General features: G+C 47.2%; 1 protein-coding gene across 2 annotated transcripts; it reads left to right on the forward strand.

Annotated features, from left to right (window-relative positions):
• The first annotated feature begins 62 nt into the window (after window positions 1-62).
• Window positions 63-19135, forward strand: Znf473 (zinc finger protein 473). 2 transcript variants are annotated; one of them, XM_032893726.1, is made up of 5 exons: window positions 63-137; window positions 9471-9647; window positions 11861-11993; window positions 14048-14140; window positions 16403-19135. In XM_032893726.1, exons 2-5 carry the CDS (start codon window positions 9588-9590, stop codon window positions 19012-19014), a joined length of 2898 nt encoding a protein of 965 aa, XP_032749617.1. In that variant the 5' UTR covers window positions 63-137; window positions 9471-9587; the 3' UTR covers window positions 19015-19135. The 2 variants fall into 2 exon arrangements, with proteins under 2 accessions (XP_032749617.1, XP_032749618.1); XM_032893727.1 differs by lacking the exon at window positions 63-137 and adding an exon at window positions 512-549.
• The last annotated feature ends 1124 nt before the right edge of the window (window positions 19136-20259 follow it).

The following is a 20259-nucleotide window of genomic DNA, read 5'->3' on the forward strand; positions in this document are numbered from 1 at the left end:
AGCCTGAGCGACACGCCTGATTAGTCCATCCTCCTAATTGTTCACTGGCCTTCTCTGGAGCTGTTTCCTCCTACTGCGCATGTGGTAATCTGACTGACACCAGTCGTGATGAAAAACGTTTTAGCCACCAATCAAAGGTCGTGTTGTCATTTCCAAACTCTCCTTGCTTCTGTGTGCTGTCTCGGTAATCTCAGTTTTGCCTTCGAACGGTTTCTATGGCAACCCGCTGTCACCTCCAAATGGAATTTTCAGAGTGGTAGTAGGTGAAAATAGTCCTATAACAGGGTAGTGGACTATCCAACCTTGATGTCACTTAGTCCTGAGGCTGTTTCCTTGGTACTTCCTAGAGTGTTCGGCCGGTGGAGACCATAGGTAGTGGGTCCTGGAATTTGGCGCAGAGATACCTGGGTGGGATAAATTTGAGGAGAAATTCTTGGAACCGGAAATTCCTCTGAGGAATTTTTCCCAGTACTTGAAGTTGCTCTGAGGGAGCCGTCCTCGTGAGGAGTTGGGAAAGCATCTGTCCACTCGGCCGCCAGCTTTGCTGAGGTACAAAAACTAAGCACAGTCGCTCGTGGGCTTAATCCTCCGTGGCAGGGGCGGGAGGCCCTGATGTAAACCTGAACACTTGCTTGCTCACAGCCTGGCGTAGGCCATGCTCTTAAGCGGGGGTTTCTTCTCGCGACCAGACGTGAGGGGAGTTTTGTATTTTAAGGTTTATATGTATACAAGTTTGTCAGAAAGTCTGTATACAACCTGTGTACAGGAACTGTGGAGGTTAGAAGAGGGCTTCGGATCCCCTTGGAACTGGACATAGGTGTGAGCTGCCACGTGGGCGCTGGGAGTCAAATCCCGGTCCTCCTGAAGATCAGCAATGGCTCTTAACCCAGAATCCTTGAAAACAAACAAAAATACCCAGTATTGTTTAAATAAAAATAAAAAGGGGGTAAAGAATATTTGCAGCTGCTCTTGCAGAGAACCCAGGTTCAATTCCCAACAACCACATGATAGGGCAGAGACAAATGTGGCTCCAGTTTCAGGGTATCAGACCCCCCTTTTGGCCTCTGAAGGCACTATGTGTGCACACATAGCACTTTGAAGTAGTTGTAAACAAACATAAAGAATATTTGTATCTATTCTTTGAGTATCTCAAACATGTATGTATACTGTTGCATTTTATAAAAATGACAGGAGAGCCAGAGATATGTTTGGTAGGGCGAGGTATGGCACAGGGGAAGGGGATGCCTCTGTGGGCCTATGCTGAGGCATCCCTTCTCCCTGAGCTACCAGCTACACCCGGCATAGTATAGAATAGAGTTTATTTAGGGCATGGGGAGGGGAGTTGAGGGGGTAGTAGAAACAGAGAAAGGTAGGGAGAGAGAGTAGAGGAGTAGAGGCCAGCTATGAACACATGTAGAGAGAGGGGGGAGAGGAAGGGACAGAGAAGAAAGAGAGTGAAGAGGGGGCAAGCAGCCCCTTTTATAGTGAGTCAGGCATACCTGTCTGTTGCCAGGTAACTGTGGGGTGGAGCCTAGAAGAAATGCTAACATTCCTCCATTTCTGTTTAATTTAAAAAGGGGAAAATTAGAAAGAGGTGATGGTGAAGCAGGAATAGGGTTGTCATGATCTCTAGCTACTTCCTGCCGCCTTGGGGCCACATGTCTCTGGGAAACCTAAGAAGATGGGCATGTTGGTCCAATCTTAGGACAGTTGGCTGTTTCCTTGCTGTCCAGGGTCTGTGGAATCATCTGTGGATAGATAGGAAGGAGCAGGTCCAGTTGAAGTGTCTGTGTCTGTGAGAAAAATTGGAGCATCTGTGAGTGGCTTTTCTGGAGCTGTCTTGTGTGTAGCTTTGGAGTTAAAAATTTTCTTAGGTGTACATTTGAAACCCTTGATTCTTGGTGGTTGGGGGTGAGGGGAGTCCCAATCCCAGGAACAGGAGAGGAGAGGAATCCCACCCTCTGGAATAGGTAGCAAGTGGGAACTTTACGATATTGATTGACAGGTGTGCTTATCTGGACGCAGTCTATTTGGTCCATGAGAGGTAGATCTGAGTGAGTTTCCTGCAGCTTAAAAGTTTACAAAAGAGATAAATTTGTTAACAGCATGAGCAGTCTTTAAGATGAGCTTAGGGAAGACAAAAAACTTTTCGTGGAGCAGAAGGAGCAAGAAGAGTTTTCCCCTCTGTCTAGGAGACTGAATATACATAAGTTTAGTAAAATGAGAAAGAATCTTAAGTCCAATCCTGTTGTTAAAAGACAACCAAGGACACTTATATTTGAACTTGTGGTAGTGAAAGACCATCAGATAGTGGGATCTTTATTAGGGTTAGGCTAATTTATAAGAACTCTCCTGGGTAATATTAGGACAGTGCATAGCAAGGAGAGGAAATGTGAAGCATTTCGTCACTGGAAACTGAGTTTAGAAAAGGAAGTAACAGAAGGTTACATCTGTGAAAGCGTACATATGAACCTGTATATCATTTGTGGTGAAGTCTGTGAGCAAAGTAAACCTGTCTGTCTTTTTGAGATGAGATCTGGCAGGCTTAGCCAGCTGACAAGTTGACTAATGAGTTAATACAGTGGATTACCTTGGGGTAAGGAGCTAGGTCTGTTTTCTAGCTGTCGAGCTTAGTCGATGTAGTCAGAAATCTGGGAAGAATAAATTATAATGTGCCGTCGTGTATTAATTAAAACAACAGAGGTTGGTCTATAGTCCAATACCTAAACAGTTCCCAGGTCCCTGCGGTCTCCATGGCAACTTGTGCAGAGTCAGTCTGGCCTTCGGGTCCAGAAGACAAAAAGCTTTTTCCTGTGGAGTAGGTACTTGGGAAGGAAATGACGCCCCTTGACTTAGGCAATATGAAACATTTACCTGTCTAGGTGTCCTCTGTTGGTCCACAGTGTCGGCCAAGCCCTGGCAGCAGGCAAGGCAATGGAGCAGTGTGTCTGAGTGGTTATCAAACCACAATCCAGGGAGAATCTTTTTGCTGTGCTCATATCTTCTTGGAGACCTTGAGGGGGTGGCTGTTAAGCTTTGGGAGTCCCTGTCTGTTGTAAGCTTAAACATGCAATGTTACATTTAGCAGATTTCTGACAAGATTGGGAGCTGCTCTGTTAAGCATATTTGAGTTTGTTTAATTACTTGTTCAAGAACGTATCTAGCAAATAAAGAGAGTACACTGTGACTTAAATAACAGTAGCTAAAAACAAGGCTAAGCATATATGTTTAAGGCAGTGATCTTTAACCTTTTTACTGTTTAGAAATCTCAGCCTTAGTTCCATCTTCCTTGAAACTCTTGTGCCTTGGGTGGCAGAAGAAGTGAGTAATGCACAGGCTGAAGTGCAAGAGAAGAAAGATGAGGCAGAGGTCCAAGTATCTTAGAACGAAACAGCAGAGACAAACATTCAGATGAATCTAAGCAGTGTAGTGTGAAGGGTGCTCAGCTTGGCTTGGCCACGAGCATGTGGCTGAGCAAAGTCCCTGCAAGGGGGTGGGATGGATGGCTGTGGGAACGGCTGTGCAAGGGCGGTCGAGAGTTAGTGCCTGAAGCATGTTCTAGTCTAGCAACTTTGCTCAGGAGGTGCGAAAGTGCTCGCACACGTGCCACGAAGCACCAGACAGTGGCATTGAGCAGGCAGGGGACGAGAGAGAATGGAGAGCTGAGGATAAAAAGCTGGGCAGCTTGGCTGAGCAGAGTCCTGGGCAGAGAGAGAACGGGGTGGTCGGTGGGGCAGATGGACACTTTTTCCTGGGGCAGGAACTGGTCTAAGGGAGGAGGGGAATGGCCTAGCGAGAGTTGTTTTTACAGCGCCAGTTAAGTGGCCATGTAGAGAGATTGCTCTGTGGATATAGAGGCTAAGTTTGGTCTGTGAATTAGACAGGGAGGCGTCCAGGGATTGGGTGCTAACGCAAGCTGCCAAATCTAGCTTTACCAGGTTGTCATGCAGAAGCTAGTGGTTGAGTGGGCCCCGGGCCCACAGGAGAACAGTTTACCTACGTTTAGGATTTTTCTTCAGCAGCAACAGAATACTGCTTCCAAGAGGGAGAGGGGGTCACCCAAATATTAGAGGAACTAGAACAAGCGTCAGTGAGAAGACCAGTCATAAAGACTGAATGTCTTCATCCTCAAGGACACTACAGGATGGCTGCAAGCTAGGGAACATTTACACTGACTGGTAGGGAGCTTACCAGTTCTCCAAAGTTTACATAGATTGGTCTAGCGAGCAATCTGGTGGCTGTCCATGTGGCAGCGAGAGATGTGAACCTGTGAGTTTCTAAATCTGAGTCTCGGCACCAATGTTGTGATTTAAAAAAAGAAAGGGACACCAGGGATATGTTTGGTAGGGTGAGGTATGGTGCGGGGGAAGCGGGTACAGTGCCTCTGTGGGCCTATGCTGAGGCATCCCTTCCCTCACAGATGCCAGCCATTTGATAGGTGTAAAATAGAATAGAGTTTATTTAGGGCCTGGGGAGGGGAGTTGAAGGGAGAGAGAGAGGGAGAGGGAGAGGGAGAGGGAGAAGAGGTCCACTTGTAGAGAGAGGGGGAGGGGGGAATGAGGGGAGAAGGGAACAGAGAGGGAATTGAGGAAGAGAATGAGGAGGGGACAAGCAGCCCTTTTTATACTGAGTCAGGCACAACTGGCTGTTGCCAGGTAACCGTGTGGCAAATTCTAGAAGTGCTAACATACACAACATATTTTGTTCATATCCACCTCTCACTTTCCACAACCAAATGGTATGGCCCAGGATGGCCCCAAACTGGCTATTCAGCCTTTACCTATTCAGTATAACTAGTGTAGTTCATGTATGTGACCCAGGCAGGTTCTCTGGTATGCAAATTTAACTTAACATCTAGTTTGCAGTACTCAATACAGTGTACGTGCTATGTAAATAACTGTTATACTAAAAGATAGTAGCACCTGTATATGTTAGAAACATACAGAATTTATTTTTTCTTTTATGTACATTGGAGATTTGACTACATGTATGTCTGTGTAAGGGTGTCAGAGTCCCTGGAATGGGAGTTACAGACAGTTATAAGCTGCTGTGTGGGTGCTGGGAGTTGAACCTGGGTCCTCTGGAATAGCAGCCAGTGTTCTTAACTGCTGATCCATCTCTGGAGCTGCAAAAGATACAGAATTTTTAAAAACGATTTTTTTTAAATGAGTCTGACTGGGTCTATGAATGGAGAACCCATAAACATATGCTGTTTTGTTTCTATGGGTCATGGCTTAAGGAAAATATAGGTAGTATAGAAACAGCACTTGTTCAGGGAGAGTGGGGAGATTAATTCACCTACCCCAAATTCTACAGAATATAATCAGAAGTCCCTGGAACATTGTTTGAACCCATTCGGCTAGATACTGCTTCTGACAATAATTTTTTACTTTTTCCGTTTTGGGTTTTTTTTTTTTAAATTGATTTTTGTGTTTTGTGTACATGTATGTATGTGTACCACGTATTTGCCTAATACCCACAGAGGTCAGAAGAGGGCATTTAATTTCCTGGATGGTTGTGAGCCACCCCATGTGTGCTGGAAACCAAATCCCAATCCTCTGAAAGAGCCACAGTGTTCTTAACTAATGAGCTGTCTTTTCAGTCTGGTCTTTGATAGACTCAGTGACAAAGATATAGGCCAGATTAGACCAGATTAAAAGTAGGTAAAGGCAGGTTTATTAGGAGGAAGTGTAAGATTCAAAGTAAGCCTTAGCCACTTCGGAGACCCCCAAATGAGTTCGAGAAGGGAGTTCGATGCAAAAGCAAAAGGTCTATTATTCCAACACGCTGGGGTCATCCTGACCCAGAGGAGAGGCAACCCCTTCTCTCTCTTTCATAAGCTTTTTATACAATTTTTGAGGGCAGATTATAGGAACAACAACTAGGCACATAATGATTGGTGGTCCTGGTGACCTTTACATTAATTGGCTGGGCAGAGAGGGGGACTCAGGAATCCTCCCAAAGGCCCGGTGGGAAGTTCTAAGTCAGGGCTCTCTATCGTTACCCCTTTTTCTTGTGAGTGCTTCAATCTTGAAGCAATTAACCATGTTCTGTTAACTCATAGGTAGAATCATTGAGAGGTATATCTTCATACTGTTGTCTAAGTATCATTGGCTGTACTGTGTTAATGTGTTCTCTAATAAAAGTAACTAAGTGATTTAAAATGCAAGGTCCAAAGCTTAGCAGCAAAAGCAGAATAATCAAGGGTCCAGCTTAGCAGCAAAAGCAGAATAATCAAGGGTCCAGCTAGGGTCAACACTAAGGTAGTGTCTTAGTCAGGGTTTCCATTCCTGCACAAATATCATGATCAAGAAGCAAGTCAGGGAGGAAAGGGTTTATTCAGCTTACTTCCACATTGATGTTCATCACCAAAGGAAGTCAGGACTGGAACTCACACAGGGCAGGAAGCAGAAGCCGATGCAGAAGCCATGGAGGGATGTTATTTAATGGCTTGCATCCCCTGCTTTACTTAGCTTGCTTTCTTATAGAACCCAAGACCACCAGCTCGGAGACAGCACCACCCAAAATGGGCTGGGTCCTTCCTCCTTGATCACTAATTGAGAAAATGCCTTACAGCTGGATCTCATGGAGGCATTTCCTCAAGGGAGGCTCCTTTTGCTGTGATAACTCCAGCTTGTGTCAACTTGACACACAAAACCAGCCAGTAAAGGTAGTTAGCCATGGGGAAGAATTAAACCAGGATTTAAACCACCCCTGACTCTGTCTTTCTCTCCATTTCTTCGGGTCAGCCCCTCTCATACGTTAGCCATTGAGTCTTTAACTACACCTGAGTGGTCTATGTAGAAACAGCACTTCTCATTGAGTGCAGCCCATAAACCTCCCTGTTGAAGGAACAATAAGTCTAATCCTCTACAGTTCTAGAGCACCACTTCTGAGAGGGAAGTGAGTAACTCCTGGAGATGAGAGGTGGAAGTTTCAATCCTCTCGATATCTAAGTCTGCCTGTAAACTGTTATAGTTTTCTTTTTTTTAATGTTAGCACAGTTATCCCAGTGCCGAACAGGGCTGACCCTACCCCTAGAATTAATGTTAAAGTCAAAGAGATAGTTCTCTCCTTTGTCTCATAAGGTCTTTCTCAATTTGTCTTACAAAGGCTCTTAATACTATTTTCTCTGAATAATAGATTATGTGGGGCACTAATTGAACCAAAATATAGAACCCATTTGAGGTAGAAGAATTGAGAATCATCCCACTCATGCAAAGGGGTCAGTCTTGTCGAACAGTCCCACCATGTCTGTTCTGGGGGAATAATCTATTTGGAATAAACTATGGGAACTGTGGATCTTTCTGAGAACAGTCCTTGCTAATGAGGTGGGTAATATTAGCTTACCTTCAGCCACCACCAGCCAATTTAATTTCTTCTTCTGCATATCTCCCATTGCAGACTGGGTCAACTTTTAACTTGAGGGGGTTGGTGTCCTTTTGAACCCTCCTTTTTGGTACAGCTGGAGCCAGGTAGTCTTTAGGGGAGAAGCAGGTCTGGTGTGAGTGTAGTGCACCCAGGTGGTGATTTCATCCACTTTGATGGCAGTTGGTGTGGTCAACAGGATGTCCTTTTCACCTGGGTTTAAGCACACCTTGGTGAAATCTCCTCACATAGACCCAGTCTCATCACCTTTTAGTTCTGTGATAGCTGTCAACGGTAGGCTGGGCACAATGGGGGCTGGGATATCGTATATAATTTCAAAGTGGTTTAGTCTCATCTGGCAAGGAGAATTTTTTTTTTTACCTGACATAGGACAAAGGGAAGGAGCATCACTTAGTCCCCACCACCCTCTAAGGCTAATTTAGTTAAGGTCCTCTTTTATTGTCTTATTATTTTTTCCATCTGCGCTGAAATTTGGGGTCAGTATACACAATGCAATTTCCAATCTGCCCCAATGAATTTTGCTGCATCCTGATTTACCTTGGACACAAATATCGGTCCACTGTCTGACCCTATCATCTGAGGAAATCTATACCTGGGTAAGATATCCTCTAGTGATTTCTTGGCCACTGTTTTTGCTGTTTCAGCTTTGGTTAGGAACACCTCTATCTCTCTGGAGAAAATGTCCACAAATACCAACAGATACTTAGAGCCATATCTTCTCTGCTTGATCTCTGTAAAATCAATTTTCCCAGTAGGCCCCCAGTCTCTTACCTCACAGTCAGGAATTTGGGTGTTTGGGGTTCCTGGGAGTGTTGGTGAGTGACTCTGTGGATCTTTCTGAGAACAGTCCTTGCTAATGAGGTGGGTAATATTAGCTTACCTTCAGCCACCACCAGCCAATTTAATTTCTTCTTCTGCATATCTCAGTTGCTCTGGGTGGTTCAGGCAGGACAGTGGCCAATCTAGAGATGGCAGCTTCCTTTAAGGCTACCTCCTCAGCAGCATTATCAGCCAGGTTGTTACCTCTAGCCATTGGTTCTTTTTTGATACCCTGTAGAATTTTATCTTTATTTTTGACAGTTCTTCCTTCTGCTGTTAGGAGCCCTCATTCCTGATAAATGGCCCCGTGCATACGAACAGTTGTAAATGCATATCTGGCTGTCCCTGCAGATTCTAACAGCCAGTCCTTTCCCTATGATAATGGCCTGTGTTAATGACTTTCATATCTCCAAGTGGCTGGATAATTGGCTGGGCTAGTAGGGGGACTCAGGGACCCTTCCTAAGGCCTGCTGGGCAGTTCTAAGTCGGTTCACATATCTCACAGATGGAGCGAGTGGGTTCACATATTTCAGGGATGGAGACCAGTGAAGTCACACATCCAGGTTAAAGCAATGGGGGTTTATAGAGCTTAGACAGGACTGATGACAGGCCAGCTCTGCTGGGATTGTGTCCATATATGGTTTAAATGGGCGGGCACTTGTGGGTGAGTTAGTAGAAACTGGGGGGATGAGGGGTGATGACATGTTAGCCCAGAGTTTTCTCTGAAGGATGGGGGAGTTTTCTCTTGTGGGTAGGGTTTAGGGAAGAAAGGCAGATGGGGTTTCTCAGCTTGTGAAGGGAATGGGCAGGGGTTCCAGCCTGTCTTGAACTTAGATCGGCCTGCCTTACTTCTCAAGTGCTGGGATTAGGGTGTGTGCTGCTATATCCAACCCACCTTTTTGTTTTTAAACATAGTCTTGTTAAGTATCCCTGGGTGGACTGACACAGGAAATCTTTCTGCCTCCACCTCCCTAGAGTTGGGTGGGCATGCACTATGGTGCCCAGCTTTCAACAAATATTTTAAAAGAATGCCCTGTACACCAGCACTGTGCTGCTGCTTGCTGGGCAGTGAGCAGGATTGAAGAGTCTGAGAAGAACTTTCTTGCCAGGTCCCAAGGGTGTGTGTGTGTGTGTGTGTGTGTGTGTGTGTGTGTGTGTGTGTGTGTGTAACAGTTGTGAAGTTGTTCTGCAGGTCTGAAGCACGATGGAATTTCAGGGATGGGATAGTTTCAGTAAATACAATTGTCATTTGACCCCTACAGCAAGCTCATGTTGGGACTTGTCCTGCTACTTGGGATATTTTGGAGACACATTCATCATGAACAGGAAGTCAGCCATAGAAGGATGGGAGACTTTCTGCAGCTCTGCTAGCAGGGACCATGGAGAGGAAGGAGGAGGAGCTTAAAAGAGGTCACTGGAATCAGGCAGCTATGGCTGAGGTACGTTGAAGTCTCTCTGAACTGAATCACTCCTACAGGAAAAGCAGCATCCCTCTGGTTTGTTCTCACTGTGACTCACGAGCAGTCTTTTGGGGGTGGGGGGATGGCTTAAGATAGGATCTCACTTTGCAGCTCAAGATGGCCTTGAATTCAGACTTTATACTTCAGTCTCTTAATTTACAGGAAATACTGGGTCAGAGGGACAGCCAGACGGCACCAAAGTAAGCAAGTGTCACTTCCAGAATATAGGGCCTTTAGTCAGTGTGTTCCTTTGAATGAGAATGGCTCCCATGGTCTCATGTTCGAATACATGGTCTCAGGTTAGTGGAACTATTGAGAAAGGATTAGGAGGTGTGGCCGTATTGAAGAAGGTGTATTGGGGCAGGCTTTGAGATTTTAAAAACTTTCCACCATCCTCAGTGTGCTCTCTGCCTCTTTCTTGAGGTTTGAGGTGTGAGCTCTTGGCTGTTGCTGCCAACACGCCTTCACTCCACCATCATAGATGCTAACCTTTGGAACGGTGAACCCAATTACATTTTCTTTTGTAGGTTGTCTTGGTAACAGAATTTTATCACAGCAATAGAAAAGGAACTTAGAGAGCATGGAAGAATGGAGTGCAGTCAGACTAGATGCCTGTTTGGCATATAATCCAGATGCAGGGCACAGATCTTCCAAAATTTGTTTTTATAAACACCAACTAGTACCTCTAGGTCAGTGGTTCTCAGCCTTCCTAAAGCTGCAACCCATTGATACATTAATGTGTTAGCCCCAGCCATAAAATGATTTTTGTTGCTACTTTATAACTGTGGTTTTGCTACTCTTATGAATCATAGTGTAAATATCTGTGCTTCTAATGGTCTTAAGGAGGTCACTTAATATCCAGAGGGGTTGGGACCCACAGGGTGAAAACCACTGCTTTATAGAAATTTTAAAATTTTATTTTCACTGTATACTTTGCCTGTATGTATGTATGTATGTATATGTAACATGTGTGTGTGGTTCCTTCACAGATCAGAAGGGCTCTACCTCTGACATTTGTGAGTCAGTCTGTGGTACGGGGATCCAAACATGGCTCCTGTGTAAGAGCAGCGATGTTCTTAGTCCCTGGGCTACAAATCCCACTCCAGATCTGCATAGTTTTAACTTTAGGTTGTTTTTGAGACAGGGTCTCACTGTGCACCCCTGGCTAGCTTGGAACTTACTGTGTAGACCAGGCAGGCCTTGAGGTCCTGGAGCTCCTCCTGCCCCTGCCTGAAGTGCTGGAATTAAAGGTGTGTGCCACTGTCCCAGCTTGTATGTAGACTTCAATATGGAACAGGTATTCCGAGGCTCTTTTTAAAATGTTATTATAAGTGACTACACAGCTGGGCAAGAGATACAGAGCAGACACAGTCACAGGAACTCACATAGCACAGTGTAGACAGACCCAGCAAGCGATTCCAGCCCCACCCTCTTGGATTATAATAGTGTGGCTGCCTCCTTCCTCACATCTATGCACTGGGGTTGTGCTGTCTGAGGAGGTGTTATGTTACCGTGGAAGTGTGCACGGGTGAGGGGGTGTCGCCTGACTGCTGGGTCCATGTGTTTGTATTTCTACTTGTTTCCGTGATTGAAAACTTCTATAAAGAACACAGAGCTGAGTGTGGTGGCTTATACTTGTAATCCCAGCACCAGGAGGTCCAGCCTGAGGTACAGTGTGGGACCCTGTCTCTAAACAACAAGAACAAGAACAGCAAAGTCTTCCAAAGTCCTATTTTTGGCCAGGCATGGTGGCGCACACCTTTAATCCCAGCACTCTGGATCTCTGTGGGTTCTGGGACAACCAGGACTGCCTGGAAACGCCAATCTTGAAAAACAAAACAAAAAAAATTTTTTTCACTTTTTTTGAGACAGGGTCTGTCTACATAGCACTGGTTGTCGGGGAACTTTCTGGGTAGAGCAGGCTGGCCTTGAGCTCACAGAGATTGCTGTAGCTCTGCCTTCTGAGTGCTGAGATTAGAGGCTCCACACTTGGCTCCTTAAAATCTAAACTGACAAGGAGATGGACGTTAGGGTTGGCCGACCTGCGGCTCCTGCTCCTTGTGTGGCCTAACATCCTGTCACTTTACAAGGCCCTGCCTGGGTCTTCACCTAGGGGGTGGAGGGTTTGCTCTAGTCAGGCCTGCTGGGGCTCACGGCTGCCCCTGAGTGACTGGCAGTGTGTTTCATTTCAGGAGTTTGTGACCCTCAAGGATGTAGCCATGGATTTCACCTTGGAAGACTGGGAAGACCTGGAGTCAGAGCTGGGCCAGAGAGATCTGTTCTGGGATGCGACACTGAACAACTACCAGGACCTTTTCTCCTTTAGTAAGTGTCATCCTGACGGGAGTCCTACTCACTGCCCTGCTCTGTGCCGAGTCCCCATGGGATGCTGTCCTGGCACTTGGGCTGGCAGTGCTGTCATCTGCTGCACAGTGCACAGGAGGCCTGCTCTGGTCCCTGCCTGGCTTCCTGCATCTTCCCGCCCTTTCCTGCTTGTACCTGTAGAGCCTCTCCTTCAGCATCCTGTGCGTCCTTCGCCCACACAGCTCAGCCCCGTTAGAACACAGTCCTCACTAAGCCAGGATTCTCCTGTGGCTCCCAACATAGTCTAACTCCCTGCTGTGTCATCTGGAATGGGAGCTCCCTGGGGCGAGCGAGGACTGGTGATCTGTTCTCTTCACTGGGTATAACAGTCCTCACTGGGGATCCTGACAAGTACTGTTCAGCTGTGGAAGTCACTGTGCCTAAGCCCCGCCCTGTGCTTAGTGAGTCTACAGCAGTCTTCTGCTCAGCTCCCCAGTCAGTCCCCTCTTGGCCAAGTATTCCGAAACAGCTAAAGAAAGGAGAAGCCTTCCCGGCTGTGCTCCCCAGGAGCTCCCTAGCTTAGCGATTGACTAGGGGTATGGGAGAGCCCAGCCTGTGGTCAGACGCATCAGCTGTGACTCACTGCAGTGGAAGGACACGGGTTGCAAGAATGTGAACTTACAGAGCCTACATTGAAGCCACATGGATGCTCTGAGTCTTCAGCAGTGGGAGCATTGCTGGCTAGGTTCATGTCAACCTGTCACAAGCTGGGGTCATTGGGAAGAGGGAACCCCAGTTAAGAAATTCTCCTACCAGGCAAAAGTGTGGTGCATTTTTAAATTATTGGTACGGTAGGGCCCTGCTCACCATGGGTGGTGTCCCTCCTGGGGTGGTGGTCTTGGATGCTATAAGACAGCAGGATGAGAGCAAGCCAGTAAGTACCACTTGCATTAGTTCCTGTCTCTAGGTTCCTGCCTTTTCTCAGCGATGAAATGTGATCTGAGTTGATCTGAGTTATTAGCTAAAATAAACCCTTTTCTTCGCAAGTTGCTTTTGGTCATGGTGTTTTATCAAGAGCAGTAGAAACCCTACTAAGTCAGGAGGTGAGCTGACGCTTGTTCCTGGGGCCCTTTTTCCTAAATCGCAGAAGGAAAGCAGGACTTGAGTGTGAACCATGCTGGGATAGGAGCATTCCCCAAATTCAGCTGTGCTAGCATGGCTCTCTAGTGGGGCAGCCAAGGCTGCCAAATCCACTTTCTAGATTCACAGTAAGAAGGCAGAGGCCCTCTACTCCAGATGATGGTAATCAAGTTATGCTGGATGATCAGAGAGGAGGACCCTCCAGGATGACATAAGGTCTTGCAGGCAACAGGCAGGTCCAGCCTCTGATGGATTGAATCCCAAACAGCTGTGCAGAAGCATAATTCTTGACTGTTACACAAAACTTAGTTTTAGGGTAAATTTCAGGCCTTCTTGTGTACTGTTTGCAGTACAAGATGTTCCAGGTTTGCCAGAAGCATCTTGTGACTAAAGTTATGCGGAAAACAACTCTATAAATCACAGAGAGCAATCCCTGTTCTCTACAGTGATTTCTTTGAGTACTTCCAGAAAACAACTACTTCATTCTGATGTTTACCCCAGATACAGTGACTGCTAGTTTTCCCACTCCTCCCTGCGTGCATCTGCAGGTTCCACGCAGAAGAGCTCCTGTCACTACTGCCTGCCTCATGCTCAGGGCCTCTCCTCTGACGCCTCCAGGTTTCATTTTCCAGGAAGCAACAGTGCTTTAGCCCAAAGAATAAGCAGAGGAGAAGGCAGTGTGCTGTGGACCCCTCTCCATGGGGTTTTCTCACACCGGGGCAGCTCTCCTTACCTGCCACCCGGTGTGCAGTGACAGAAGCAACTCTGGGGGGTCTTCCGTCAGTGTCTCCCAGGTCTTAGGCTGTAGCCCACAGTGAAAAGTGTGTTGACCCTGACTCCTACACAGATATGAATGGTCTATAGGCCAGAAAGTTCCTGCTGCGCATCTAGCTGCCTTCCGCATGTTCACTGACAACAAGATTGTTCTTTCTCAGCACACCCTCCGCAACCCAGCCTGATTTTCCAGCCAGATGTCAGGGAAGAGCTGGAAGCTATAGTCAGAGGAGGCCCAGAAGCCACCAGTGATGGTGAGTGGGAGGAGGGGCCCTGCACTCTCCACTGCGACCTCCAACTGCGACCGGCCCACCCCCTAGCGTGTCTGTCTACTGTCACACGTCTTGACGCCCAGCCTCCACCCTTTCCCCGTTGTCTTCTGATGCTGCAGAGCTGCCCTCGCTTGCTGCGCCTCCAGAACAGGCATCTTGGTGCCTCTGGAGCCTTTTTACTCCAGGGCTCAGAAAGGGGATGCCCTCTACTCCCAAGTCAACGTATGCACCCCCATGCCTTGTGGCCTGGAGCATGTGGACTTCTGGTTTACATCTGCCTTCTTCCTGGCTCAGGCACAGCTACATTTGGGAGTAAGTCAGGCCATAGCCAAATGCTGTCCGGCACAGCTTCTCTGTCATTTCCAGTGCCAGGCAGCACACACTATGTGATGGCCCTGATGGAACTGTTTGCTACACTGGGGCATGGGAGGCTTCCTACAGTATTCCTCTGTCACCATAAGGAAGACTCAGAACCAGAGACCGCAGGTCTAGCTTCACCCATCTGGACAATCCGCGACCTGTTCCTTGCTTACTGCCACCAGGGAGGTCATTAATGGGAGCTCTGTGCTGCTTCCCACTTGTGTTACTGTTCCTCAGTGGTGAACAACCTAGGCCCATGCTCCCCAGATCTCAGTTCTGTTTCTGCCACCTCATCATATAGACTATTGCCAAGCAGAGACAGCCAAACATGTATGTACACACATGTGCACACATTTATTTGCAGGTCTCCAATAGTAACATGCTGAGCTATCCCCCATGCCTTTCTCTGCTGCAACATACAGAACTATAATGAAAAGTCCTTAGCTGACTGACCTTTGTGGTCCCAGGACCCCTTCTCATTCATAGCACAAGAGGGGCCTGGTACTTGTTGGTTGATATGTTCTATGCAGGGGGCGAATATGAGCAAAGGTCTGGGGAAGAGGAAACTGGAGACCAGTGTAGGCTGAGAGCAGCAGCCTGGTGACAGTGTAGGGCAAGAGACAGATTGAAGTCCAAGAGACACTGAACAGTCTCTGAGATGCTCAGTGGCTGGGGAGCCACACCATAGAAGGCACTGATTTGGAAGATGATGACGATGGTACAGGATGTTAGGAGAGGGGGCAACAACAGTGTAGGGAGAGCAATGGAAGATGCAAGGAGCATGTGCTGTGGTGCGCAGGGATATGGGTTAGATAAGGGCAGAGCTGCTGTGCCACTTCCTTAACTGTGGGAAATAAGTTGCCCACTTTGGACTCCAGAGGGGCTCACGTGCTCCTGCCTTCAAGGAAGCACACCACAAATGTAAACTATTGCTATCCTGTGAGCATATCTCTCTCTCTCTCTCTCTCTCTCTCTCTCTCTCTCTCTCTCTCTCTCTCTCTCTCTCTCTCTCTGTGTGTGTGTGTTCCAGCTGACACTGAGGACAGTGAAGGACCCATAGTAGACGTCGTTACCTGAGTTATTCAGTGCTCAGCCTCTGAGAACATGGGCCAGTGAGGTGTGGGTAGTCAGGGAAGTCTTAGCCTGGGGAAGTGATACTCACACTAGGTATTAAAGGACACCCAGAGGTATCAGGTTCGAGGGTATCTGAGCCCACAGAACTAGTCATAGCATTGAGAAAAGGAATGACTCCCTTGGGGGTGTCATGAGATAATGCTGGGCTGGTATGCTGCTTGTATTTTTCTTTTCCAAGAACCATGCTTTGGAAGGGATAATCAGAGCAGTGTCCGCTCGCTTTACTGGACAGTTCCAGGGCTAATGTGGAAGAATGAACAAAGGTGGGGGCTGACAAGAAACCAGGGACCAGATTCTTAGTTGATAATGATAGAGACAGGAAAGGAAAAGGGTTGAGACAGCTCCAGGGTGGTCTGAAAGAAATAAAAGAAATTAGTGCCTGAGTCAAGGTAGGATGAAGGACTGGGTACATGTGAAAGATGTCCCTGTCATCAGGGACCCAGGATGTCTTGGGTAGGATTTTGATACTGTGTGGTATAGAGGGAGGAGGGGAAGGAATCATGCCTGCCGGGTTTTTTAGTGACCTTGGTTTCATGGTTATGAGGATCATGGCCAAGGCTCTTAGTTCCCTGTGTGTCCACACGAGCTTCCCCTTTCTTACTTCCTGCCATCTCCATCCGGAACATCACTGACAGACACAGAGCCGGCACACCTTTTCTCATGTCTGTTTTCAGGCAGCAGCATGGTTGTCCCACTGGCCCAGAGAACAGAAGACATTTGTATACCACCCCCTCTCTCTTTCTCTTCCAGAAGCGACTGAGGCCAAGAACCCTCCTTTGCAGAGTGGTTTCTTGGAAGAAGACCTCTCCCAGATTATGGAGATATTTTCCACGGAGGAACTCAACTTTGAATCCTGTATAGGTGAGAACTGGTTCGATAGTTTTCTGGGAGACCCAGAAAGTCTTCCAAGACCTGACATCAGCAACAAGGAAAGCCCAACAGATCATAGGTGTCATGAGTCCGAGAGTGGCCTCAGTCCTGGACCTCCCCATTGCACAAGAGAGGGTGCTGTGATGTCTGGTAGTCCTGAAAAGAACCTCGCTCCAGTGATACTGAAGGAGTCCAGGAGCGACCTGAGCCAGCAGAACTCTGTCCAGGGACAAGAGAAGCTATATAAGTGTAGTGAGTGTGGGAAAAGCTTCAGCCAGAGTTACCACCTCATCCAGCACTGGGTCATCCACGCCAGGGGGGAGCTTCCTGCATGGCAGGAGCAACCAGGAGCTCTCAGTAAGGGCGCTCTCCTTCTCATGCAGCCAGGAACTCAGACGAGCTCCGAGTCCTATGTGTGTCAGGAGTGTGGCAAAAGCTTTAGTCAGAATATGTACCTCCAGTGGCATCAGAAAATCCACACTGGAGAAAAACTTTGTAAAACTCAAAGTGACAACCTAGAAAAACCCTCTAAGGGTCCAAGTGATGAGCCGGGAAAGCAGCTGGTGAGTGAAGCTGCTGACTCAGCAAAACTGTGTGACAGCCGAGGTTGGGACCAAGAAAAACCACCTACTAATAAAAGACATGACCTAGAAGACCTGCATAAGGGTCAGCATGGTGACAGTCCATCCGTTCTGCATCCAAAGCCTATCAAGCATCAGAAAACTGCTACACGTGCTAAGTGCTTCAGATGTAGGAGGTGTGGCAAGACTTTCAGTTGGGCCTTTCATCTAGCTGACCACCAGAAAGTCCACACCCAGAGACTCTATGGATGTACTTCATGCCCTGCAGTCTTCAACTTGAGGAAACATTTCTTCCAACATCGCAAAACACATTTTGCCAAAACTGTCTTTGAGTGTCAAGAGTGCAGAAAGCTCTTTAATCGGAGGTCATCACTCATTAAGCACCAGGCTGTTCATACAGGAGAGAAGCCATACAAGTGTAATGAATGTGGTAAAGCTTTCAACCACTTCTCCACCCTGAAGATCCACCAGAGGATTCACAGCGGAGAGAAGCCCTACACCTGCAGTGAGTGTGGGAAAACCTTCTCCCGTAGAACAGCCCTTACTGAGCACCATCGAGTCCACTCAGGCTTCAGGCCCCACCAGTGTCCGGTGTGTCCCAGGAGGTTTAGCCGTCCCTCACACTTGACTCGACACCAGCTGAGTCATGCTGCAGAAAGGCTCTTTGGCTGTGCTAAATGCAAGGAGACCTTCGGCCATAAAGAGCAGCTGGAGCGGCACTATAAAAGCCACACCATCGAGTGCTCGTACGAATGTAAGCAGTGTGGAGAACACTTCATTTGCAGCTCAACTCTGAATTGCCACCTGAGCATACACATCAGAGAAAATACAAGCGAGAAAGTTTCGGGTCAGCACTCACAGCACACTGAAAAATGCTTTAAGAATACCAAGTGTGGAAAAGCCTTTAACCACAGCAAATACCCAGAGCAGCATGAGAAGATTCATGCCAAGGTGGCATCCTGTGAGCAGAGCCCGTGCGGGAACACCTGCGACCAGAGTATGCAGCCCATTCACTGTCAGAGCAGTTGTGCTGCTGTAAAACCAAACGAATGCACTGAGCCTGAGAAATGCATGCATAACAGCTCTGTCAGCCAGCACCAACCTTCCCAAAGCGAGCCACCCTTTAAGTGTAACACATGCAACAGGACCTTCAAGCAGAGTGCCCACCTCTCAAACCATCAGTTGATTCACACCACAGAGAAACCCTTTAAATGCAAGGAATGTGACCGGGCCTTCAAGCACAGTAACTACCTCATTCAGCACCAGAAAATTCATTCTGTAAAGGACTTTGAGTGTAGTGAGTGTGGGAAAAAGTTTCATCAGAAATCATGCCTTTCTAAGCATCAGAAAATCCACTCAGGGCAGAAGCCCTTTAAATGTGCTGACTGTGGGAAAGCCTTCATTTTCAGTGCCCAGCTCATCCGACACCAGAGAATTCACACTGGAGAAAAGCCTTACGTTTGTCAGGAGTGTGGGAAAGCCTTCAGCCAGAGCTCATGCCTTACTCTTCACCTTAGGACTCACACAGGTGAGAAGCCATACACATGTAGCACATGTGGGAAAGCCTTTTCTCAGAAGGCAAATCAAAGGAAGCACGAGAGGACTCACAGTGGTGAGAAGCCTTGTGCCTGTGACGTGTGTGGGAAAAGCTTTGGCTTCAGCACCCATCTCAGGCAACACCAGAGAATTCACACCAAGGAGAAGCCACGGTGTCAAGACTGTCATAAAGCCTTTCACAGCATCTCTGCTCTGAGCGAACATCAGAAACTTCACACTTGTACAGCAGCAAGTACCACTGCCCAGAGCCACCTGCTCACAGTGGAGGCCCGTGAAGGCCCTCATTTGGAGCCAGCCATTGAAACCAGCACACTGCAAACCTCCCCTCCCCACAGTCCTAATAAAAATCAATGAGGCAGATTGGACAGACGCATCCCATCCAGACCAGCGGTTCTCAACTTCCCTGATGCTCCAACCTTTTAAGACAGTTCCTCATCCTGTGGTGACTTCCAGCCATAAAATCATTTTGTTGCTACTTCATGTCTCTAATTTTGTTACTGTCAGGAATTGTAATGTAAAGTTTTCCAGTGGTCTCAGGAGACCCCTGTGAAAGGGTCTTTCCACCCACAAAGGGGTCGAGACCCATGGGTTGAGAACTACTGATTTAAGAAGCTGTGCAGTGCCAGGATTCGCTGGGAGACCTTAGAGCCAGTCCACCTGAATTGAATTCCAGCTCTGTCTTCCTAATTAGCCTTGTGAAAACCATAGAAGTTTATTAGTACTTCAGTTTCCTCATCTATAAATGGGCATAACATCTGTATTCCTCAGGGCTGTGGTGAGGATAAAATTCTGAGCACCTGAGACCTGACACACAGAAAGTGGCCACTATTGATGAACCATGGATGAGCGTCTAACGATAGCACAAAAACATTTTTTATGATAAAGATGAAAACTAGTAAAGTGTTCCCTGTGGCTAATGTTCACTGGCTTTTTTTTTTTTTTAGAATTATTTAATTTATGTATGTGAGTACACTGTAGCTGTCGTCAGACACACCAGAAGAGGGCATCAGATCCCGTTACACATGGTTGCGAGCCACAGCACGTGTGAGATTAGGAACAAGGACTGGACTGATGAGGTTAGGATGTCTCTGCCCTGTGGTTACAGCAAAATAAAGCTGCACCTGTTCAAAAGATACAGAAAAAGTACATACTGCGAAAGCCTGCAACCTGGCGGAGTAAGATGGAAGGTCTCCACATGGAGGTGAGGAAGGGGCATCCATACTTTACGATTATACTTTATGGCAAACGGGCATACAGAATACAAACCAAGGGGCAGGAAGAAGCACACTCAAGAGAAACTGAGTTTCTGAGCTATGCAGATAAAAGGAATTGGTACTTTCATATTTCTAGGCATGTTTCAAATTATCCTTTATAATGAGCATAAGTTACTTGACCAAAAATTTCATGCATGCATAAAGGTGCCTAGCATCACTGACAAAAACCCTCGGGAAGCTACTTTCCCCCTTTTGGATGAAAATGCCAAAGCCTGCCCAGTCGGCAGGGAAGCCTGGCTTCCACTGTTCCAGCATGGCAAGGAAGGGCAAGCTAGCCCATTCTCCTTAATCGTGGACCCCATCTCCACTTACATAGCTACTGGTT

Source organism: Rattus rattus, chromosome 2 (genome assembly GCF_011064425.1).
Source record: "Rattus rattus isolate New Zealand chromosome 2, Rrattus_CSIRO_v1, whole genome shotgun sequence".
NCBI classification, from domain to species: Eukaryota; Metazoa; Chordata; class Mammalia; order Rodentia; family Muridae; genus Rattus; species Rattus rattus.